The 24,797-nt window shown below is 44.4% G+C and overlaps 1 protein-coding gene across 1 annotated transcript in view; it reads right to left on the reverse strand.

Moving 5' to 3' along the window:
- Nucleotides 1-7,826: 7,826 nt before the first annotated feature.
- ptch1 (patched 1) overlaps nucleotides 7,827-24,797 on the reverse strand; it is a 37,115-nt gene continuing 20,144 nt past the window's right edge. The window contains exons 13-24 of the mRNA XM_057033024.1: nucleotides 22,880-22,998; nucleotides 21,980-22,610; nucleotides 20,863-21,172; nucleotides 20,148-20,290; nucleotides 17,797-17,980; nucleotides 15,814-16,094; nucleotides 14,507-14,644; nucleotides 14,211-14,353; nucleotides 11,651-11,750; nucleotides 11,178-11,531; nucleotides 10,567-11,104; nucleotides 7,827-10,487 (exon numbers count right to left, since the gene is read on the reverse strand). Coding sequence (XP_056889004.1) covers nucleotides 10,568-11,104; nucleotides 11,178-11,531; nucleotides 11,651-11,750; nucleotides 14,211-14,353; nucleotides 14,507-14,644; nucleotides 15,814-16,094; nucleotides 17,797-17,980; nucleotides 20,148-20,290; nucleotides 20,863-21,172; nucleotides 21,980-22,610; nucleotides 22,880-22,998 — 2,940 coding nt within the window. The 3' untranslated portion in view covers nucleotides 7,827-10,487; nucleotide 10,567. The remainder of the gene's footprint in view (nucleotides 10,488-10,566; nucleotides 11,105-11,177; nucleotides 11,532-11,650; nucleotides 11,751-14,210; nucleotides 14,354-14,506; nucleotides 14,645-15,813; nucleotides 16,095-17,796; nucleotides 17,981-20,147; nucleotides 20,291-20,862; nucleotides 21,173-21,979; nucleotides 22,611-22,879; nucleotides 22,999-24,797) is intronic.

Below are 24,797 nucleotides of genomic sequence, written 5' to 3' on the forward strand. Positions count from 1 at the left end.
TGTGTGTGCGTGTGTGTGTGTGTGTGTGTGTGTGTGGTGTGTGTGTGTGTGTGTGTGTGTGTGTGTGTGTGCGCGTTATCTTGGCTCCGTGTGTGGCTATGCTTGCATAGGCACACATATGGATCCTCGGAGAAATGTAGTTAAAACCGCAGGCATTTTTAGTGCATTGCTACACTGTGATTATTACAAAGACAGAAGATAGTTTGTCACGCAGTAGGGCAACGACTTGTATGTATGTGTGTGTGTGTGTGTGGGGGGGTGCGTGCATGTGTGTGTGTGTGTTGTGTGTGTGTGTGTGTGTGTGTGTGTTGTGTGTGTGTGTGTGTGTGCGTGCGTGCGTGCGTGTGTGTGTTTGTGTGTGGGTGTGTGTGTGTGTGCTTTCATGCTTGGGCAGAAGCCCAATATTGGAGCCAGAAATTGAGACTGCCAGTTTGGCAAAGTTAACATTGAGATTAAAGATTTAAACACAGCAACAACATTAATTGCAAGGCACAAAATTCTGTATTAAATTAGTTTAACTGAGAGAAATGAAAAAGTGGTTTGACATTCATAATTCAAAAGAAATAATAAAAGAAACAACAGGAATAAATGGACTTTGGAAAAGACATAAAGTGTTTGATTATTCGTTCATTTTTAAGGGTTTTCAACCTTGTGGTTTGGCAGGCAGAGATGGAGCTGGGAGCAGCACTTGGGTATCGGGCTTTGGACTTTATCCCAGCCTCTCAAAAACCAGGAGCTGCACAGCTGCTGACAAATTAGTTATTCCCGATCCAGACCAATCCTATTACCAGTTCAGGTCAGCACCAATGCTATTATAGCTCTGCCACTGTGGCACTTATGTGACCTGATGTCTGTCTTGTTCGCCACACACAGATATTGCTCTGTGTGCATGTGTGTGTATGAAATGAGACATGAGAAACTATTGTCGTGCTAGTTAAATGTTGGTATAACTTCCTTACTTCCACATGTGAAAAGTTACTAATAGTAAAGCAGAAATTGTTAAAATGGTTCAAAAGTCAGAATAATTGACTGAGAAAGGTAGTTTTTCCTGCTTATACTATCAAATGTCACAGGGGAAAAAATAGAAATGGAGATAGCTGGGTCATTACTCACATATACTGTATGTATGTCTATATGGGGAAGTTATGATTGATTATCTTCCTCTACTGTAACTTAAGTTTTCGTCCATTGTTCCAGAAATGCTTTATCCCAGCCAGCTCTGTCATACATTCTTTAACTGAAAATAAGTCATTCATGAAATAGAACAAATACTTAAAAATATATACTGTATGTCTTGTCAAACTGCTGTGTTAAGTGGATGTCACCAGATTCTACCTCTACACAATGACACACCACGACCCTAATTATTGTACCTAATAAATGTTATAATAACGACATGCAAATCTATATATTTTTTAGCTATCTCCATACTTGCCATGTTGAATATGTCTTACTTTGAACTACTGTACTGGCATTAATTCACATTCAACTGGGTGGTTCCAACAGGCAAATGCATGAAGTTAATTACAGAATTGCATTTTTGTTGCTATTCAGAACTGCTTAAGGTTCTATATGTCCCCCCCCCCCCCCTTGAGTTCTGCTGGGCCTTCACATTTAATCAGGATGACAGAAACAACACTTTAAGTTACAAAATAGAAATGCAACACATGGAAGCCTTAAAAGGAAATGAGGACCTTCCCTGCCTCAATTGCTGTATAACGTCTGTGTGAGCAGTCACAAAAGCTGTGTGTCAAATCCTGCCTTAGAGGAACCGTCTTACCTTATAGAACCCCACTTTTTTACACCGAGATGTAAATATAGATATGTATGAGTGAGGGTTTTACGGCACCCTGTTTTTTCTCATTGACAACCATTTTTATTCACTGGATGCCCCTTTTATGGTGATTTCAGGCATTTTTAAGAACGCATCTTTACTGCCTAAAGAGGAAGTTGGGGATTGGCTCTGAGGGAGTGAAAGTTTCTGTGACCAATGTGAAACAGAAGCACATCCCAAAAATAAAAAAATACCAAATAACTGGGATGTACAGACCAAAAAACAGACAAACAGACTCACACCGGTCACAGGATTGGCTTAGAAATTTACCTATCTTTCTTTTTTTGCCATATGCAGGTAATCAAAGATTCACGTGCTTTCTGTTTGTGTGCTCATGCATTCCACAGACTAATCTGCCGCAGCCTCTGATTACAGATGTTTAACAATCAGTGGGAAAGCCAGTGCCAATAAAACTCCAGCTGCTACATCAATTATATAACTTGATATTAGACCTTTTATTAACAATTGCATGGAAGATAGGCTGCTAGTAGCGTTCATTGGTAATTACTGTCTTGCTGTCTGTTCAGGGTTGACTAAATGTGGAGGCACAAAATCGTAATGAACGTTTCGATCCGCAAGTGTGACACAATTACAGCTGTTCAGTCGGCTGATTAACTGCTGAATCAGAAGTAACTGTATTAACAGCCACCCCTCCTCCCCTCTGGATTGATCCATAAGAGGCGTGCGTCCATTGATGTCATGACGCAGGCATGACAATCACAAGCCCTACCCAGACACACATTCACACACCTGCTTTTTCTAGTCCAATGCATTGCAGGTAAATTGAGGGGGAGCATTGAATATACACACATCCATCTATTTGCCCCTCTGTCCATGATAATTGCACTTTAGTACACTTCCTGCACTAAAACCTAAACGACTTCCACCCCAGTGGACCCAGATCCTCCACTTTATTGGTTCATCGGTGGTTATACACTTGCACCATAGAATTATCAAATCCATCTAAGTGTTTTGAAATTAGTTTGTAGTACTTAACCTCTCTAAAATAAAGTACATGAGTGTAGCTTAAAGCGGACTCAATGAGATGAATTATTGACCGTTACAGGTTTGATGGGTTGACCATTAGGTGCAATGTGGCAGTTAGTCTCCACAAACTCAAAGCGTAACACTTGCTTGTAATTCAAACATGAAACTTGGAGCGTTTGAAGAGTTTGGGGATCCAGAATAGCTTTTAGAAACAGAGCCATCCAAAGAAATGTCTGGACCAAACATCCAAAAGTGATTACACTATAAACTGTTCTGTACTCGAACAAAAATAAAATGCATTACACATCACCTGGACTACTGTGCACGTGGTTGTGTGATCATTTAGACCGAGCCTCCCTCTGAGCTCTCCTCCAGCCCTGTTTCTCATTAAGCATCTCTCCTGGTGCCAGAATCAATAAGCACAGATGGGTGAAAGGAAGAAAAAACAGCTGTCCTGTCCTCTGCTCCACTCTTTATGAATGGGCAGATCATTAGCAAATTCCAAAGTGTTTACTTTTATCACACAGGAAAGGCCGTTCTCTTTCAGGCTTCGCTGTACCAGTTTGTCATTTCTACAGTTGTAACTTCCTCTATGACCTTCGATTTAACATAAAGTGTTTCAACTGTTTAGTTTGGCTCTGCAGAAATCTATAGTCACTCAACACTCCCAGAAACAGATGAAAATACTTAGCTTAGAGTCTCTTTCTTTACCCTCCTTACCCACACACACACACACACACACACACACACACAATGCATCTGTTTCCATACATCGCTGCATGGTTTCCACAAACAGATGCTTTTCAGCAGAGAGCTGAGTGGTGTGTGTTCGCCTGATGCACACGTCTGCACCTACATGTGCGAGTGCCACCAGGCCTTTAATGAAAGGAAGCCAGGATGACCACTAACATCTCACGTGTGCCCAATCATAGCGGCTTTGCCAACCATCTCAGCACATTAGCAGCGCGAACCACAGGAAGAGAAGCGGAGAAACAAAGGGGACAATGAGAGGGAAGCCAGATTAAAAGTGAAGAAGGGAAAGAAAGAGAGAAGCTCAGGGCGGGATAAATGCTTCCAGTGTTTGCGGAAAAAGGAGAGATTATAACATGGCTTGGCATGGCTCCTTAGCAATCATCTGTAGCGCAAAGAAAGAGTGGGTGGGTTCTCCACCTCCACAGAATAAATGATACGAGGGGAAATAGGAGTAAACAAGATCAGTCATTATAATTACTCTCATACGGCGACTCCCATTCATCAACCACCCCACTTCAGTCTCCCTTTCTTTTCCATATGCCTCCACTTCCAGACTTTTATATCTGCCGCTTCATCGTGGCTTGATTGCACTTTTGTTTTATAATTCTCTTTCTATCATTTCATTTAGGCTTGTTTCGTCTGAACTCTACTACTGAAACTGGATTACTTGTTTCATGATTACAGGCTTGACACGTTGATGTGCCTCTGCGCAACAAGGAAGGAAACTATGACACTACAGCTGACGGCATATTAGCATTTAATTTAGAGTGGTTCTGGATGCGGCAGCCACGGCCAATGCTAACAATAATTTAAGCCAATTTCTTTGACTTTTTTTCACTGCAAACTATGAGTGAGATAGAATCTTTGGCTCTAGTTGCAAGACCGCGCATGCAGCACAAGGCTTTGAGCCACGCTGAAGGCATAGTCAATCATGTCAGCTGTCTCCAGGAATTGGATGTGGTTCTCTTGTTGTCTTGGACCTCCAGGCTGCTCTGTCTACCTCACTCTTATTCTTTCCCCTTTTCATATTTTTTTTCACAGAGGAATCTTGGATAGCAACTGCAGTGTGGAAGAAAATGCTTTCAACAATAGTCACCCACAGTTACTCACGTCATGTATGAATGAAAGAATGTGTTGTAAATGGTCTGTTCCAAAATGTGGTATATCCATTTAGGGACGCCTATAAGATAATAGGGGAAGGCTTTCTGGGGCCCTGCTGTATGGAAGGGGCCTTTACTGCCGTCACTGAAAAAAGAATATGTAAGTCAGGGAGAAATCCCTTGTAGAAAAAACATATAAATTCTACAGGTGACTGAAGCAGGACGAAGTTAACTGTAATTAGCTGCAAAGGCTTTGTGTGTTCAGCTTAGCAAGCTTGTGAGCTAACATTCACTAATCACCCCAAGCACACAGTAATCGTTAATTATTAACTCATTTGCAGAATGGAAAAATAAAAAGAGAAGACAGATGCTGCAGCTCTTGCAACATTAGCAAACCCAACACAGTTATGCAGCCACTAATTATCATTCTTGACAAGCAGGGATTATCGTTCTCTCCAATTTATCAAAGGATGCTTCTCACATGTTGTTCTCATTAGACACATTTTCTTGTTAAGCCCTGCAGGATGCTGTGCAGCAATTACGCACTGCATCTGGCCACTGGGGACATGGACCTGGCCTTCCTCTGGAAGGATGAACACGCTCCCGCTCTGGGAGATAAACCCCGCCAAGTTAAACTCTCCCCAACTGGGAGTGCACATAAGTACCAACACCCATACTGAAGCCACACCAGCACGTTCATGTTGGGGCTCTGGTGCGTGGAAACTGACATTTGATTGAATTAAAGAGTGGAAAAACATTTCCACAGAAGAATGAATAAATACTACCCTGCTATCTAAATCCATCCACCTGTTCTTTTCAGTGTGTTGCCAAGATAACTCATCAAAAGTTGGAACAAGGTGCTATTTCGTCAGGACTGTGTAGGATAAACTTTGTGACTGGGCATCAGGGGTCAATAAGATTGGGGCTCATTTATCTGTGCTTTTCTTTCCCTTAACACCCCCCCTCCACACACACACACAAACACAAACACACACACACACACACACGCACACAACCACCAACACCACCTAGCCAACTCTGCTGTCTTCCTCCTGTGGTGGATGCTATAAGTTGGTTCTTGTGTTGTCCAAGGGTTGCGCAAGGTCATTACAAGAAATACACACATATAGATAATTTATCTAGTGTGAGCGATCACATTCAAGTAAAAACCTCACATCCTCAGATGTATTTTTTAAATCTATAAAAAAGTGGATCTGTGTGTGTGTGTGTGTGTGTGTGTGTGTGTGTGTCCCTTGTGCAGTTAGCAGTCATGTCAACAGAGCAATCATTCATGAAGAGGAGCAAATACACTCACAGGGCTTAGCTTTGCAGGCAGGTGACGATAGACAAGCCTTTCAGAGAATGAGGGAGGGATGGAAAGAGTAGGAGGGAGGGAGGGATGGATGGATAGAAAAGAAGGATTGGAATGGAGGACTATACAGCACTAATGCATAGCCTTCATATTCTGGGGAGCAGTCGAGCATGCACTCGAGGGTGACTTAGATAACAGAGTGTATGGTTTCGGCCTGTTTGACGTGGGCGTAGACATCATCCTCAAACAGGAATTTGTTAAATATAAAAGTCACCCACACTATCACTACTTTTAGTTTGTGTATGATTGCAAGTGTAATTAAGAGTCTAGCCACTATTCCCTAGAGGGGTCGCTGGAGCCTATCCAAGCTGGGTTTGGTGGGAGGCGGGGTTAAAGATACTAAATTAAAACAACGTTATGTTTTCTAATATGTAAATGACAAAATCAAATTATTTTAAAAACCTTATTTAAACTGAGGCAACAGCCAAATGATCACTTTGAGGGAAATAAATAGTCCAGAGGTGCAGAGGAGTGATGAGAAATTGTCTACTTCTTATTGATGGAAATAAACTCTTTGGTTGTCTGTTCTTATACTTCTTGATATAAGACTGAATGCTTTTCGCCACAATTTCAAAAGACTGTGAGAGGGTTACGCTCAAGTTTTAGAAGTGGGTTTAGGTTAGTGTGACATCATTTGAAAGTCCCCACAAATTTGAGGATAAACAAAACATGCATATATGTGTGTCTGTGAGTGTTTGCATATACGTACGTTTTTATAAAAAAAAGAGAGCAGAGTGTAAAACCAGGCCCAGAGGAATGGTTTATGTTGGTTCAGTGACCCGCGGCACCCCAGCAAATTAGAGGGATGCTGGTGAGATCTTACAAAATATAAGTACCGGTATGTGAACTGTGTTACCCATCAGCCACCGTGGCGTGGTGGTGCACATTTGCTGCGTTTTCTTTTAAAGTACTGCATTGCCAAGAGTTCACAAGAGTTTGAAGCTTTCTCATTAAACAACAGTTTAAAAAATGTTTATAGATGTCATATCCAGTCAGGAATGTTGAAAACGTGACACAGGACACCCCGCCACCCGGCGTTGCAAACACACCCCACACTTTGTAAGACGTCAGCTTAAATCTTGCCGCATTTTGGACGGCACACAGCCAAGTGGCACGCCTTTATTGGCTTTAAAAGATAATGACATGCCTACAGACAGACTCTACCCACTGACTCAGGGTCAGCGAGTTCCCGAGGAACGCCGCAGGTTGGGTGGTGAAACCTGACATCATTTTTGCAGCTGAGGAGAACTTACAGGCCTGTGTTGCTGCCAATCGCACGGTTTTCCAAACTCTCTGTTAAAAGTGGACAATAAATTGCTGCCACCCATGTGGCTGAAAAGCCGCTCCGCCTCTTTCAGCATCGGTGCTGCGCACTCAAAGCCATATGCCCTTTTTCATTACTCCGGCCAGGCCAGCTGTATTGTAACTACAACCAATTTCCTTGCACTCTATAAAGCTGTCAATCAAAATCATACAGAACAAGGAGTGGAGGAGGAAGAGGGGTGGGGGGGGGTTGTATGTGTGTGTGTGGGTGAAGGTTGGGGGTGCAGGAGTGGGCTGCAGGCCTCCAGATGTCATGAAAGAGGGAGAACGAATGGAAGAGGAGGAGAGGATCTTATCAATGGTTGTGCTAAGCGGTATTACATTAATGTCTTTTTTTTTCAATCAAAGACTGCATTCGTTGCTGGACGCGCCGCACAACTGGCATTTAGAACAGGATCGTTTTTACAGTTCAGGTCTTGCGTGTTGCACTTTTTCAAGAAGTCACTCAGACCAAATCAAAACTTCAACACTTTCCATTTATTAAAGTTATGAACAAAAAGACAAATAAGTTATAATATGTTTATTTGTTAGAATTCTATCAGTGTTTGAACATTAATATTTAGAGAGCTAGTACAATTTTCTACTCTCATGGCTAGCCTTTGACGAACCCACAGAAACAGCGGCCTCTCTCCGAGGATCGGAAACATAATACTGAAGGGGAGGTGTCCACGTTGTCTCACAAGACAGTTAGCAGTGAAAATGTGCACCTTATTGGTTTTTTTCTTTCCTGTTGTGTTATATCATTACATATAAACTCTTTAAAAATATACTTCTGTCAAATACCTTGACAACTACTATGTACACTACAAAAATAAATTTTCATATAAATAAATTATATGGCATACATTTATCTTTGTAACTGAAAACAGCATACATCCGTGCCAACTGAGAATGAAATGGCAGTCTGGAAGAACCAATTTTTTTTTTCCTTTTCAAATCCTCTAAGAGCTATGATGAGACCTGTAGTGTAAAAAGTTATATACTCTTTTTCTTCCTATTTAACATTAGTAAGCACTTTATACAGATCAAACTCCATTAATGTAAAAACATTAAACTGTAATAGTGTTTTCTTTTTCAATAGACATAAAAATCCCTGCAATTGTTATCCACTGGCATCACAACAATATTGAAAGAAAATACCATATTTTATATTACAAAAATATAAATATCACAAAAAAACATACAAACAAACCAACAACAACAAAATAAAACAGTTGCCAGCTATGATCCTCTCCACTATTGCCAATGTGACATCGGGAGACAACAAACAGAAATACCTATTCAACGCAAGCAGCTGACATAACACGGTGGACAAAAGGAGGAAAAGCTGCAAAGAGCTACGTGTGTTGGACAGGAAGTGAGCGTGTGGCGGTAAATTGAGGTGTAGACTTGGTGAGCGATGGGGTCAAAGGGGCTTGGGTCTGGTATTGAGGAAGGTCGTAGGTATGCAAACTGGCCATTGTGGCAGACAGAGAGAGAGAGAGACAGTGTAGGGGGTGGGGGCTGGGGCTGGCAGTGTAAACTCTGACCCCTGAGGCTATGGGCTGTGCCATTCATTGTCATCGATATGACCAATTAGCATCAGTGCTGCGTTGTGGATTTTTATTAGCTGAGGTCAGTGGTGACATCTGAGGCCAAATTATGTTGTCCTTACTGTCACTGAATGTTTGCTGAGAGTGAAAGAACATCTTACTCCCCTCCCCCTCCCCTCCACCCCACACATACACACACACACCGAACCACATATACTGTAGAGCACATGGTTAGGCCATAGAGGACTAATATAGGAAGGGTGGACTAGCTTATTGGTTGGACATAAATAAAGAGCTTCTGGAGTTGAGATATTCCTGTAAATGCAGTTGAAATTCAATCAAGTGCCATGGTGAATTAGGTACATACACAGTTCAGTATGTAGTGTACACGGTACAGTATACAGTTTGGGATTTAGCTTATCCACTAAACACAGCCATTTAGGGTACAGAGTTAGTGCCCCAAGTGGACCCTGTTCCAGAATCAGTAACGTGAACGTCCCTGTATAAAAAAAAGTGAGTTTCTGAGATGGATTTACTGCTCGTATATCAGTATACAACACAGAACCTGTTTTAAGCTTGTTAGGGTTTAAAAAAAACAATTAAAACCTCTTACAGTAAAATACACCTGAAGAGCAGCCTAACGGACAGTGATACAAAGCTGGGAACAGAAACAGGTTCCGATGTAGAGGCAATAACTAAAAGAGGAAAAGAACAAAAAAAGAAAACAACCTTTAAAATTCTTCATATCTGCTCGTCTTAAATAGCACGCATAGCGTGTCAAGTTAAACAGTAACTGTTTGATAACTACCACAGGTTTGTGATAAAAAAAAAAGATTGTTTAACATGTGTACCTCTATAAAATAACACATGCATACACACGCACCCTCACATGCACGCACAAATAGCCCTGTTTGATAACAGTTGCCTGTTTTCAATAAGTGTAAATATTACGGTAGTCATTTTTGAGAAGGTCTGTTCTGATGTAGAAGCTGGAAAATAACAGGGTTTTTCACATAATATAGGCCACACACGTACACACGCACACTTACACACAAACACACACACACAAGCGTTTGAAGGTGTAGACAGGTCACTTATGCTTAAAGAGACCTTTGCATAGAGTTATAAATGTATCATTTTGAGCAGCAACAGTGAATGAATGCTGTCATGGTTTTTTTTCTAGATTTAAATGAAACTTTCTAATGGCACAGATCCACAGATGAATGAACAGTAATCAGATCTCTCTCTCTCTCACACACACACACACACACACAGGCACACGCCATTGAAAATGGCAGCCCCAGTCTGTTAACATGAGGAGTTGAACAGCTCCTAAAATTATAGCTACTTTTTGTTCATATTTACATATGTATACATCTTTTAAATACACATAGAGATATCTGTGAGAATAGTCCACTGGGTTACAGTAAAAATGAGCACCATGAAGGCAACACTGGAAAGTTTCTTGCCACTTAAAACCAGAGGCGAACTGGGCTGGACTATGCAGGGCTGAACTTCACCAGACACGGTCAGCTGCTTAGTGATATGGAGAAGTCCATCTTTGGCCATTATATTTCCATCCACACCTAGACCCAGAAATAGATGATTTTACTGTCAGTATATTATTACTGGATCTATTACAAAACACATGAAGGGAAGGCTCACCTCAGCTTGCCCGTCTGCCACTGTTCCTGTCAGCTACCTCAAACTCCAAATCTTGAAGCTCCATGGCTTCCACCTTCACGCCTCTGGCCCCAATTTCAGTGTCCTGTGGCACATGTGGGTCCTGGAAGTTAGGCTCCGGCACCTCTGTCGGTTGTGATGGTGGGCTGTAACTGTCTGTTGCAGTGTAACCCGGGTAAGAGGCAGGGGGGTTCTGGCCGGGCATGGGAGCCGGGTGGACGGCGACAGTGACAGAGGCTGATGCTGTTACTGTGGTGATGGGCTGGCAGAATGGAGGGAGGTTAGGGTGGTGGTGTGGAAGGTGCTGGGAGCTGTGGGAAGAGCGGGCTCTGTTGCCTGCTAAGTGTTCTCTGTGTCCGTGTGAGCCATAGTGGCCCCCAGCCTCAGTAGCAGTTTCAAAAGCGTCTATGCGCGGGCGGGCTGGGGGCGGGACGTGCCAGTGCAGCTGGGTGGGATCCCTGCTGGTGCGTTGCGTAGCCCTGGGCTGGAGCCCGGAATCGCAACCCTGAGAGGGGACAGACTGTAGAACAAGAAGTTTGGTTACGATGTGATATGGTGCAACGGATAAATGAAAACAGGTTGAATGTTCTTACAGAAGACACATAGGCAGGTGGGTCAGGCTGCCTAGCAGAGCGCCTGTGCCCTGATCCTGATCTCCTTTCCTCCCCTGTCCGGGCTGTTCTTCCTCTGCTGGTGTGTAGGTGGTACTGCTGCTCCTCGGCTCTTCCTCGGCCTCTGTGAGAAGGCAGGCTGTAGTTCTGCAGCTCACGGCTGATCCCAGATACAGTGGTGTTGGAGCTGTACTCAGAGTCAGATGAGTCTGAAACTGCACCGGAGGCATTGGCGGTTGCGTTAGGGTGGCGAGGACGGACTGAAAAGTGGACGGTGCTCGGGGGGGCCTCGGAGGACGGGGTCGGTAGCCGGCTACGGCCATCAACTGGCGATACCTGAGTCAGAAGAAGAAAGAGGCAGCAGTGAATGATAAGTCCTTTGATTATTAGCTACGCAGCAGAAGACTTGTTCTAACATCAGCTGGAGATTAAATAAGAAAACAGCACGTCTTTACCTCTGGGTAGGGTCCAAAGTATGATAGTAATACTGGAAGAAGGACTAATCCATTAAGAACTCCAAGAATTGTTAGGATGGCCAACACTGCAAAGAAATACCTGCAACACACAAATGCAAACACCAAACACTTTTCATTTCTTTCTTCCAAAACCAAACAGACCGATGGCGGGCAGACGAGATGAAAAACAGTTTAACAAAGAAAACACCTGCACAAAACCACAAAGGTTTAGACGTGGGGAGACATGCGAGATTATTCACAACGCATGCCTGAAATGATACTTCAATAAAGAAACTCCCAGAAAACAAACACTCATGTACAGGCAGTATATAAACCCCCCCACAGACAGGCAGGCATGCACCGCGGTTGTGAGGAGTGAAGCAGAAAGGTACCTTGTGTCCTGACAAAGAAGGTTAGTCTTAAAGAAGCCAAAGAGAAGAAAAGAAAAGGGGAGCATAATTAGCCAGGGCTGGTTAATTCAAAGGCACTGAAGGAAAGAGAAAAATAATGGAGAGAGACGGGAGGGGGGGTATCAAGGGTGAGGGCATTCTCTCTTGGGTGTGTGGTGTATAAGCAAACATGGAGGAAAACAAAGTGGTGAGGAATGTGCAAGGAGGGGAGAGGGGGTAAAGGAGGGTGAAAGGGGGTGGAGAGGAAGGGAACATTTGCGGGTGGGGGGGCACAAGAGGACAGGGGCCTCTCTCTCCTCTCCCGCTCTTAAAAAGTGAGAGGGAGAGGCAACAAATGAAGTGAAGGGTATAGAATTTAAACAATTTAGTCTAGGAAGAGGAGAAGGGGACCCTCAGAGCGCCACTGCTTCCCGTTCTCTTTTATTTCTCTCTCTCTTCTCTGCCTCACTTCTCTCCCTTCTTTCCCGCTAAGCCCCCGATGAAATTCCCGGCCATTCCACAATCTCCTCCATCTAATTAAATCCCCAATGTATCAGGTAAGCCGCCCTCTCCTCTCACTCGTATCCTTTTTTTCCTCTCTCGGACAAAGTGATGGACCACTTCAGCATATGCTGCACCGGGATAGAGTGATATGTTCTGTAGATGGGCCGACATCAAAAATAATCCTCATGAAGGTATGTCACAGGTATTTGACAGAATGGGATGATTATTCAGGACTAGTTGTTCTCCAAACACATGAGTCTTTAGCAATTATTTCTGTAAAAAAAAACAGAGCCCCTCTCTCTTCCCTATTCTTCTATTAAATGGTTGGACTTGTAAGCAAATGAACTGTCCACATACCAGGAGGGGTAAAAGCCATCTCACCTCTGGACCCGAGTGTTCTATGTGTATATGCGTACAACGTGAATGCGTGCGGCCCACATACCAGGATGTGTGCCCCGCCGGGCTGTTTAGATAGAAAACATTTGCAGGGCTGACAGGCGAAAGTCAGGGAAACATTTCTTTCTTTCAATCCAAGCAGAAAAATACGAGCTGGGTCTGTTGTTATTGCATGGTCTTGGGCCACAGCTTTGTTTGCTCAAACAACAGCAGAACCTTTAAATGGAGGCCTGGGACTGAGCCAGACACCAGAGCACACCAGTGGAGGTGCGGAGAGAAGGTCTGTGAGGCCTCCCTGTGTTCGTGTGTCTGGAAGTCCTACTCAGTGTGTTCCTGCGCGGGCGCTTGCTGGCGGGCTCGCCGTTGTTGACCCTTTTGATTGCAGGGTCATGGAGCCGCTCTGTGTTTGCCTGGTGTGCGTAGGCACGGGTGTGCAGGTCAAGCAAATTATACCTCTGTGACTTTAAGCTCATCCCTCAGATGACTGGAAACTTCTTATTACACTGCAGGCTGGATAATGTACAGAATGATTACCTTTTCTTCCTTGTATGGAAGCAGCTCGCTTGCTAACAGAGCCACCGACACAGAGCCCCCCCACACTGTGTCTGCCTTCATTTCCACTTGTCTTGTCTTTCCGCAACGTTCGACCCCCACCCCATTAATCCTCCTCGTGCTTATAAATGTCTTGTGAGGGCAGTTAAAGTAGCTGAAGGACATTACAAAAGCCAGAAGCTTTCCATGCCTCCCCCCCCCATCTTAGTCTACTTCATCCTATAGCCCCCCCTCCTCTTCCTCCTCCTCCCCGTTCCTTGTTCCTCTGACCCTCAACCCACTATCATTCCCCTGGTTTCCTCTAAAATGGCATGCACGGGAATTACTAAGCAGGATGAAAGAAAAGCCGAGAGGGACATTTGGGGGAAAAAAAAGAAGTTCCGAAGTTTTTGTAGAGAACAAACAACCTCAAAAAAATATTACAGGCAGGTTTCTGTCAGGTGGAGCTGAAAAAGAGAAGGAAAACAAAAAGGAGATGTGGGTAGAAGACAAGAAAGAGATTGAGGGGGATGAAGGAAGAAAGAGAAGTCCTTTCATGCTTGACTGGTGTCTCAGGTAGATTCCTGTGTGACATACAGGTTGAGGCATGGACTTAACGGTCTAGTGACGCCACGAAGACGCCATACCATAACCTTTGAGCACCCTGCGTGCTCACCTGTAGGAATTCTACTGAGATAAATGCTGCAATTTATTTTGCAGTGTTTACGTTTTGTACCCACCTGACAATGAAGTCAAACTCAGAGCCCGCGAGCATGAGGACTCCTAAAAGGGTGGAAAAGGCTCCGTCGAGCACCGGCGCAAACATGTGCTCTAATGCCAGCACTGCCCGCTTGTGACGATCCCCTATGGCAGTCAGGAACGCCTACAACACACACAAAAACCTCATTCATGTCTCCTCTCCAGGGAATCATAGGCTTCAAAGTCAAACTTATCTTCCATATTAAAAAGGTGACTATTCCCCGCTGAAAGGTGAAAAGGTCAGTCATGCATTTATTATTTCATCATGGGTACCTACCAGAGCCACATGGACAGTAAACTCCACTCCAATGCCCACGGAGGCAATGAGAATAACCACAGGAACAGCACTTAGCTTGATTCCCATCAGCCCCATGAAGCCAAAGAGCTCCACCGTCATAAGAGAAAGCACCAAAACCTGAAAGTGAGGACAGCGGTTAAGAAGCTGACATGAGTGCTGATTTCACACTGTAGAAACACACTTTCGGGTTACACCAGTGCTTTTTCTCTAGTTTCTGGGCAATCATTTTTGTGAGCACCTTTATGTTAACCGTGCTGTAGTAATGGTGCATGTGATTAAAATGTGTGTGTGTGTGCCTCTTCAGTGCTGAGCAGGACAGGAGCTGGGAGTAAATGCCATTATCAGCTGACGGGTGTCAGGTTGCATGGGGCCCAAACGCTTTGAAGTGAACACAACCGGGCTGTACATATGCGCACAAGCACTTATACACATTCAGCCAGTGATGGTGAACATCTCTAAACATTATATGTCCTTCGTTAAATGAATCTTATGCTTTAACTCTCAATTTTGCTTTCTACCAAATGATATTTGGGATGCAGCACATGATCACCGTGCACTGATCGGAGCTCTGCTGAATGGATCAGAGACATCTGTACTCCAACAACAGACCAGCCAGTTAAACTTGACCTCTCTCCATAACTAGTCTTTTCATCTCACTGGTAAAGTCCTGAATGATGAACAGGAGGACCCCTCTGTTTAAGAGCTCAGGCAACCGGGCCCCTGCCTGTTGTACAACAGAACCCACTAGAGAGAAAAAACAGGCCCCTCTGTGTATGGGTTTCAACGTGAATTATGTAGCTGCTTGTTTACACGTTCTGTACTGTACGTGTGCAAACATATCAAGGTGTCTGTGAGCTTGCAGTGTGTGTTTTGTGTGTATCCTTGGAAACTGCTTCAGCGAGAGGGAGAGGACAGGGGGGAAATCAGACTTTATGTAGGTTTAGAAGGGGGAGCGAGAGGCCTGAGCCACTCTGTGTCCTCTCGCTATTTATTTCAGCCTCGGTGTCTGGACGTGTTGGACCAGACTAAACACTGCGGGCCTAACAAAACAGCAGAAGATAAACACTGGTGACTGGGGCTGCAATAACACGCAGCGGCTACTTCTCCTCTCCTTCTGTCTCATCTTTGAGATTCTTTCTGGACCACACATAAAACACAGGAAGTAAAACAGTAGAGTAGGAAAAGCTGTTACTGCTAATAACACGCAAGCATTAAGAATGAAATCAGGGTCATGTGGGTGTATTAGAGGGTCTTCTGCATTCCCCAAATATTCATATTACACTCACAATGATGCCAGCGGTCCACGGGTTAAGCAGGAACAGGGCACAGACGAGAAAGGTGCAGGCGAGCACGACGCTGATGGACAGCAAAAGCCAATGGCGCAGACTGACATACTGTTCCCAGAACAGGAACGGGTACCCATTAGGGTAGGAGGGGAGGCCGTGCCGGCTGTAGTTGTTGCAGATGGCTCTCACGCTCTCGATGGCTTCCACGAACTGCGGCGTCTCCCGGAGCCCGTTGAGGTAGAAGGGGAACTGTGCGTATTCAATGGGCTCAGCAGCTGGAACTGGATGGGGACACAACAACAGCTGTAATTATGCAAAAATAGTTATACCAATCTGAGTGACACATCACTGCATAACCTCAAGAAAGGCATCAGGTTAAATTAAAATGCCAACAATGAAATCCTCACTCATTGAAAACGGAGTATTTAAACATACGTGATCCCAAAGCATATTTACAAAGCAATTGACATTCCTCAGCTAAACCACAAATATCCAATTGACAGACCACTTGCCCTCTGCACCCAAGAGCAGCTACATCTGTGGATGAGTGCATGTGTGCGTTTGGGGAGGGGAGGCTGTCGTGGTGTCGTGGAACAGAGCTCCATTGAAAATGCAGCCCGTCCACAGCCAAGTTTGGCTAATGAGGCCCCTATCAGTTCCAGGCACAGCTGAGTGTCATGGCTAACCTGAATCTTGGTAATTACAACGTCAGAATAACTGCCATGACCACGCCCTAAAGTCAGCGCTGCCATGTAAAGTGTAATATAGATGCATGTGCACGTATACCTGCCTGTCACTCATGGGTGAAGTCATGTTTGGCTGTAAAACTGTACTCATTTATATTTTTGTTTCCAGTGGAATGATCAAGTCCACACTGCACAAGGCAGATGAAACCAACTTGGCTTCTCCCCATTAATCTTTCTTTCTTTCCATATGTCGTTTTTCTTACATAAACATATGTTGTGTGCAGTCTGCTGTCGAGGTGTGTTGGATCCACAGTGCCTGCAGGGTCAAACGGGAGCACAGAATATTCTCAACTATAAATTTCGATTAGGATACCGGTTGGCTTCAAGCCAAACAAACTCTGCTCCGGGGACGGGGGCGGGGGGGGCCTCCCACAAAGGTAAACATTTCCAATCACATTCCCAAGGCAGGGTACTTCCTGCTTGTGGTCCAATTGCATTTCCCACCATAAACCTGGCCCCTCCCTCCCTACCCAATCATTTCTCTCCCCTGCGGAGCACTTTTTAACCTGCTGCAAATCACAGGCTACAATCAAACAACAACATGGCTGTTCCTTTTACGTGATTTACAGTCAGTGTGTGTGTGGCAGGGAAATGAGAACAGGGTGTGTGTAGTGTTTGGGGTCACTGAGTTTTAATAATGTGTGTGTGTAATGCTCGGGCCCCATAGTAGTCGGGATTATAGCATTCACCACAGGCACCATTAGAAGAACCACAGTGAGCCGTGTCTTGGTCCTAAGCCTTGCAACCTGAGCTCACGCATATATGGGCACATACACATGCGTGCACACACACACACACACACACACATAGCTACTGCTGCAGTACAGTAAATGCACGTTCTGCACTCATGCTAAGAGGCAGACAAGTCTCATTAACTGAAACCACAAGAAGTAAACAGTGCTCACATGTAGCAGACGCCTTATGGAACCTACAGCAGGAAAAGTTTCATCCAAAACCAACAACAAAGACAGATACTATTTACATTTCTCTAAGATTTTAGAACATTTCCTCAATTTTACTGAGGCACACAAGGTGATACACTTTAATAATTACGACAATGTAATAATGACTATATTATTTTAAAAAAGTATTTTTAAACTACATGAGACATTTATGTTGTTTGTATTTCTATTTTCATTTAAATCTAGTCTGCACAATTAAAAAACACCCATCAGTCTAAAATCAAAACAACCCTTTAGCTGAAGAGTGGATTATCAAAGTGGGCATGTTGACTTACTGCTGAGGGGTGTCTTGGGCATGGAGTCGCTGCGGTCGTGGAGCCACTCTGGAGGATTTGGGCGAATGTTGGCCTGTGAGGCGGCGTATGCCACGGGGTCGTTGCTCACCCAGGCCGTTAAGTAGATGTAGAAAGCACCTGGGTTGATGATGCCGTCTGCATCCACAAGCCTCTGACGAGTCAGCTGTAAAGCACAGACAGAATTAATTGTGTAATTTAAATAAACGTCTGAAGGTCTGCATTAATATGCATTAATATATATATATATACACACACACATATATATATACATAATGTGTCTTTTGCAAGTACTAATCAAAATACCACGTAGCAATTAATGCAAAATAAGTGAAAATACCAAATAACACAAGCTTTAAATCTTATTGCTGCTATTCAGTATACATTGGATTCAGAGCGTATTGTGGAAACAGGAAGTGTTTAACGAAAACTTTGTACAGGTGAGCCGACCGCAGAAATGCTTATTTATGCATGTGCACGAGTGGAGCAGCTTTCAAAATAAGAGTCAAATTCTAGTGCCTCTTTCTTTCCAACCAAAGAAAAATCAACAATTCAAACACTGGCCGCTTTTCTGAAAATGTTCATCACCGATTCCCAGAATGATGACGCCGCAGCAAAACACGGAAAATGTTGAATCAGCTTCTACTTTTACGTACAGAAGATGCTGGCCAGCCCCAGTGACTGAGGTCGGTGCGAAACATATGAACATATTTGTGCTTATATCGTACAGAAGTAATCTTGGGACTGCGCTGTTGTTTCTGGGGTTCCCTGCTTGATTGCTGTGACACACATCCCCTTGATCAGTTTTTACCGCCAAGCTTACAGTGCAGGTGTGAAAGCCTCAGAAAACCAATATTGATTCATAAAAGGCGTCGGCATCACCCAACACCAACACACGCTGATTAAGACCAAACCCTGTTTTTATTTCAATCTGTATGCAGATTTTCCACAAGTTCTTTTTCATTTGGTCTCATTTGTGGCAACGGCACGTAGATGGCCACCTCGCTCTCCTCTGCAGGAAAGTGGAATGTAGCTTTGCAATGCTACCTCCTGAGAGGTAAATCCATTACTGCATACCGCTCTGCCACTTTCCCTTTGAGGATCCATAAATCCCTCCTTTGCGGAGGCAGGAAGAGTTTAGGGGTGAAACTGGACTCATGGGATGAGATGGATGGAGTAAAGGGAAAAGATTTTGTAATGGGGGTGGGGAGGGAGGGGAGAAAAAAATTGCTTGAGTTAGCGTAACAATAAAAAAAATTGGCTGGAGTCCCTGAACGCGTCTGTGTGCAGTTAACCTGGTTGTTAACACTGAAGGAAATGCCACCCAGCAAATGGAGTAGAGCTATAAAAATAACACAACATCTGTACAAATGTTGCTCACACTTGCTTCTCCCAACCCCTACGGGTACCCAGAATGCCCGGCGCCACAGATCAACCGGACCCTGAGAAGCAAACGATCTTGAGAACATTGAACCGGCCTTGTTTCTACATCAAAAGTTTCAGTTTTTCCCAAAAGCATGCCTTCCACATGCGCACAGCTAGCTTCCATACTATTCTACAACTGTGCCAGCATCACAAAAAGATTAGCAGAGACAAATCCACGGAGTAGCAAATCACAATAAACTATGTTTTTGACCATCATTTCGATATATATAAAAATGGCTACTGTACACAAAGAAACACCCACACAGAGAACGTGCAAACACATGGATGTAGTTCCCAAGAAAGAGGACAGGACAGTGCAGAGAAAAGGGAAAAAGAAGAAGCACAGAGGGCGCACAGGCACAGGAGTTAGAGCAGGAGTTTGTGGAGTGGTCCCGTTTTCCTGGGAATCTGGATTGAATTTAACAGCGGGAAACACAACAACTGTATGTCTTCAAGCTGTCACGGAAGCCCAAGCAGCTCCGCGGGCGGCCCCCACACCTCACAGCAAACGCACTTCCCTCACAGAGGGAGGAAGTGATGTGGCTGTGCTTCCTGTCAATGACTGGAGGGGATCAAAGAAGAAACACTTCTGGATTTTTGTTCTTACAGATGCTTCAATGGCCCTAGTATTCTTTATTTCAAAAAAGGCAATTTTAAATATAAAGCCTTTCCCAAACACAGACACCCTCTGAGAGAATAGTAAATTGTACAAATGTTTTAAATAAATAGCTAACAGGGTTCTTAGAGACAGGCTTCAGCCCCAGCAAATCCTTAAATTCCTGAGCTTGTCAAAGTTTAGTAGAAAAAAAGACAGGAGATGGAGTGAAAGACAAATAAATTACTTTTTTTTCCAGTCTGAAAAGATTCTCCTGGTATCGTGCACATCGTGAACGGAGAGCGTAACTTGCCTGTTTGAGGTTAATTGGTTTGTCTCGTCGTCCTGTCTGCACCAACAGCTTGTATGCAAGGACGCCATCGTCAGATCCGTTCCTGTAGTTGTTGAGGGTGATGCGGCCAGCCTCCCAGTCCTTATCAAAAGCCTGCTGGAGACCTGTGAAAAAACAAATCTTTATCTTCACAAAACTATGCAAATAACCCACCAATACTTTATAATAAACCTGATGAATATGACCAGCCTGAAAAACAAGGCTCCAAACACCTAAAATCTTCTGCTTTTGGTTCAGTGCTTTCATTACACAATATATCAGTGCCATGTGTCTGGTGGTGGTCGACTGTGGGAGACGTTGTTTTGGGTCTCGTTCCTGCCTGGCTCCAATTTGTCCCACCATAGCAGTAAGCAATATAAGGCAAAGGTCTCTTTCTCACGCCCACGGCTCTCGATGTGGTTACCAACCAGCTCACACGCAGACACACACAATGTGTTTTATCCCTTAGTCTGGCATGATATTATTGTTGTAATGTGCTTACTATTTGATGTAAATTGTGTCAATATGTAAATTAACTTGTTTCATAGACAATGTGTTATGATTTACCAAGAGTATTGATGTAGAACATGTGCTTTAGCATTCATTTAAATCATTTTTAATTAGATGTAATCTTTTTTCAATAATTATCTTTGTACAATCCATCTGCTTACAAATTAAGTATAAAAAGTTGGACTACCTTGCAGCCAGTCCCTCAGGTAATGCAGCCACATGCGGGGCAGCTGTCCATTGTCTTCCTTCAGCACATAGCGGACAGAGTGGAACCTCTGGTGGAGCTGGTGCAGCAGAGGCTGGTTCTGGGCGTAATCTGCCCGCTGTGTCACCACATACATGTTGTAGAAGGAAAAGAATTTGAACTGGGCGCCGATGAAGTCGTACTCGCTGGTGTCTCTGGGCACGATGTCCGTCAGTTCCAGGCCATCCCTCACCTGGGTGGTCCCGTATAAACTGACTCCCAGCAGGCAGAGGAAGAGCACAATAACAACCACCTGGGAACAGAAGATGAGAGTTTCATCAACAGATTTGCCTGCTGAGTGCTGGCATGACAACTTCAGCTGGCATCAATTACCATTGGACACCACGCTGCATATTCTGAATGACGAGCAAAAAAGAAAATGAAACACATGCATGATCTAAGATGGACTTTACCAACACATTCCAAAAGTTACACAACAGGAATTCCTCTCAATCGTCACCAATAAAGTCTATAGTTTGAACGTCATCGCAAAAGACATATGTATTTTAACACCCTGACAGGATTGTGAGTTCAACTGAGGCTAAATGTTAAGATTAGATAACATGCCTTTAATAAAATTTTACTTAGTTTTTAATATTGCTCTGAAGGATTGGATTAAAAAAAGAAAAAGATATGACTTCTGACTTCCTCGTCACTTCTAGTGCCTTCAATTGCCAGAAATTTGAAAGTCAAACATAATGGGCTATGAGGCAATAACAGGAATGCGTGAATCAGTCAGTGCATGAATGTGAAAACCAAAACAACATTTGGCACTGCGAAGAAACGATTTCCTGGTAATGCCAATTACAGGCCACTGGAGGACTTCAGTAGGAGAAGGCTTTGAGTTGATAGACCACCCAGTGTGTGTGTATGTGTGTGTGTGTCTGTGTGTGACCACAACCTCCATCTGAGATTTCCTGAAAATTCACTCCAGTGATTCATCGTCCAGTTCAGATGATCTCGGCAGTGAATCAGTCGCCACAGTTTTACGTTACACTGGGGGGGATTTTCTCATATTCAGCTCTTTCTACAAACACTAGGGCCGACGAAATGAGCTTACCTTGGCGGTGGGCTGCAGAAGAAAAGGAGCGTAGTGCCTCTCAGCAAACGAGGCAAAGGTCCAGCGGGAGCAGGGAGACTCGATGCAGCGCAGGCCTGTCGGGCCTTCTCCAGCCTGGGACAACAGGTCCCGGGTGGAGCTGTTGTTCTCTGCGCCCTGGCTGGCTGCAGAAGCTGCGTCACCATGAGGAACAGAGCTGGCGGGAGGAGGTGCGTGGTGATGATGGGAGTAGGCGGCGGAACTCCGCGATCCCACATTAGCCCGACTCCCGTTATTGTTGTTGAGATTATCGTGATTGTTGCTGCCAGTGCCAGCATTGCTGCCGTAAAAGTCATTGGTAGGATTGATGGGCTGCACGGAGATCTGGGACGTGGGCTCGGCCGTGGTGTAGAAGGCCTGTGTCCGCGGGTCGTACTCGGTTCTGAGCTGAACGGTAGACTGCATGGTGATTTGGGTCTGCTGGGCAAAGCTGTGGCTGCTGTAGGACGGAGGGGGGCTGCTGTAACTCGGTGGGGGAGTGTAGTACGACGGAGGGGGAGTGTGATAAGACGGGGGAGGGCGGTAACGACTCCCATCTGCTCCATCCATGTACACATGTGGCTCGATCTGGATCACGTGATTGGCACACGGGCTGAGGACAGAGTACAGAGTTTGTGAATTTATTACAGCTGAACACAATGAATAAACTGACACAAAGACAGTAACACAAAGTTATACAAGCAACACCATCATTCAACTGAAATTGCATGTTGTCAATGAGAGATTTGAGGAACACAAAAAGAAACACTTCAGTGACAGTTTTAAACTTCATTTAGAAGATTCCTGTGTGTGTGTGCGTGTCTGTGTGTGTGTGTGTGTGTGTGTGTGTGTGTGTGTGTGCGTGCGTGGGTGCATGCGCACCTGTAGAAGCAGCAAAAAATGTCAAAACGTCTGTCTTCTCGTCGGTACAGATCCATACTCAGGATGGCGGGAAAGATGAGCAGCACCATGGCAAAGTTGAACACCACCACCACAGCAGCCTGCAAGAAACCGATTGTTACGAGACATATGGTTGCATTTAGCGTAATAAAAGGTCAATAAATGTGTCAGCATCGACACAAACTGGCAAATTCCAGATTGCACAAAGACTGGGAAGGTGTTGCGCAATGTCCTGAACAAAAGCACCAGGAAAGATTCACATCATACAATCGGAATAAGATAAAACTTGGCTGTTAACACATTTCCAGGTGCTTTCAAGAGTAAAAACACACAAAAGTGTCTCAATATGAGTCACAGAGGACACAGTTGTGTTGTAGTTAAGCATTTGAAGGTGGTGTGCTGGAGCAGAGGGTGGGGGTTGGCGTTGGGTTGGGGCCCCCACCTAAAGTGCATTCTGTGTTCCAGGATTTTGTGTAGTTTCCAGCACTTACACACACTCTCTCTCTCTCTTTCTCTCATACACACACAAAATCCAGTGCCAGACCACCCAGAGAGGTAGAGGCCTGCAGGGCTTGAGGTGATGAGCAAGCGCTGAGGCCATACAGACAACACACAAAAGAGTGCAAGCGCACACACACACACACACACACACACACACACACACACACACACACACACAATAAAGTGCCTCACTTAAACCACACCTTATCAAGCACAATCAAACAGACACACAGACACACAACTCCTTCATTCCTGAACTCACTACTCAGTCAACAGGGGAGATAAATGATGTGAGAAAAGGAGGAAAAACTTCTGTGAGTTGGATAGAACAATTCATTCTCAGTTGGCCCACTAACGTCCAGACGTACACACACGGTGACCGTGCGCTGACCCCAGAGCGGAAAGATTTATCATCACATCTGTCCGCATATAAATGTGCGTGTGTGTTTTCCAGGGAGATGTAGCCGTGGAGGAGTTGACCACAGGAAGCTCTGCACGGTGATGAGTTGCGCACATGCATGAATACCAGCCATAGCTGTATGAGGTGTGTGTGTGCGTGCGTGTGTGTGTTCCTTTATAAAAGATGGCTATCTGTGTGCTTGTCTACCTCGCTACAAATCTGCCTTCCACCAATTGCAAAACCACACTTGTAAAGTATGCACGCAATGTGCTTTTGTGTGTTATGCTTGCATCGGCGTGTGTGCCTGTGTTAAATTCAAGACCCTCTGTGTGTGTGTGTGTGTGTGTGTGCGTGTGTGCATAAAACAAGGCTGCAGGGATTAGACCCATGGGGTAAATGGATCATGTTTGACAGACTCACTCTACTAAAGCCATCTATCCACACATGCTAATATTGTACTCACTGTGGAGACATCTTGCCTCAATATGTGCTCGTGTGTGTGTGTGTGTGTGTGTGTGTGTGTATTTGTGAAAGTAAGAAAGTGGGAGGTGAGAGCGTCTCCATCACCCGTAGGACTTGCGTGTATCCATTTGGTATTATACAATCCTCGGGTTCATACTGTTTTCTCCCCGAATACATGTTTCATAATGACGGATTCATTTCAGATTCAGGCGGCTGCTACTTTTTCTCTTTTAATCTTCACCCCAGAATCTAGTCGGCAGGTCAGAAAAGAAGTTCTGACCATTGGAAAAAAACGTCTTCCGAGATGCAATTAGCTGGAATTTTGAGCCTTGCTCACAGGCGCTGCACTGGATGTTATTCATCAGAGACAAATCCTCTTTTAACCCATGCAGAGAATAATTCTGGTGCTCTGAAGACGCCCAACACAGATCAACTAGATGATTGTAGCTTTGCAGCAACAAATAAAAAGAGGTAATGTGACATAACAAAAAGCAAACCTACAAATGAGATATTTACATATGTTTTGTGGTTTACAAG

Source organism: Takifugu flavidus, chromosome 5 (assembly GCF_003711565.1).
Source record: "Takifugu flavidus isolate HTHZ2018 chromosome 5, ASM371156v2, whole genome shotgun sequence".
Classification (NCBI taxonomy): domain Eukaryota; kingdom Metazoa; phylum Chordata; class Actinopteri; order Tetraodontiformes; family Tetraodontidae; genus Takifugu; species Takifugu flavidus.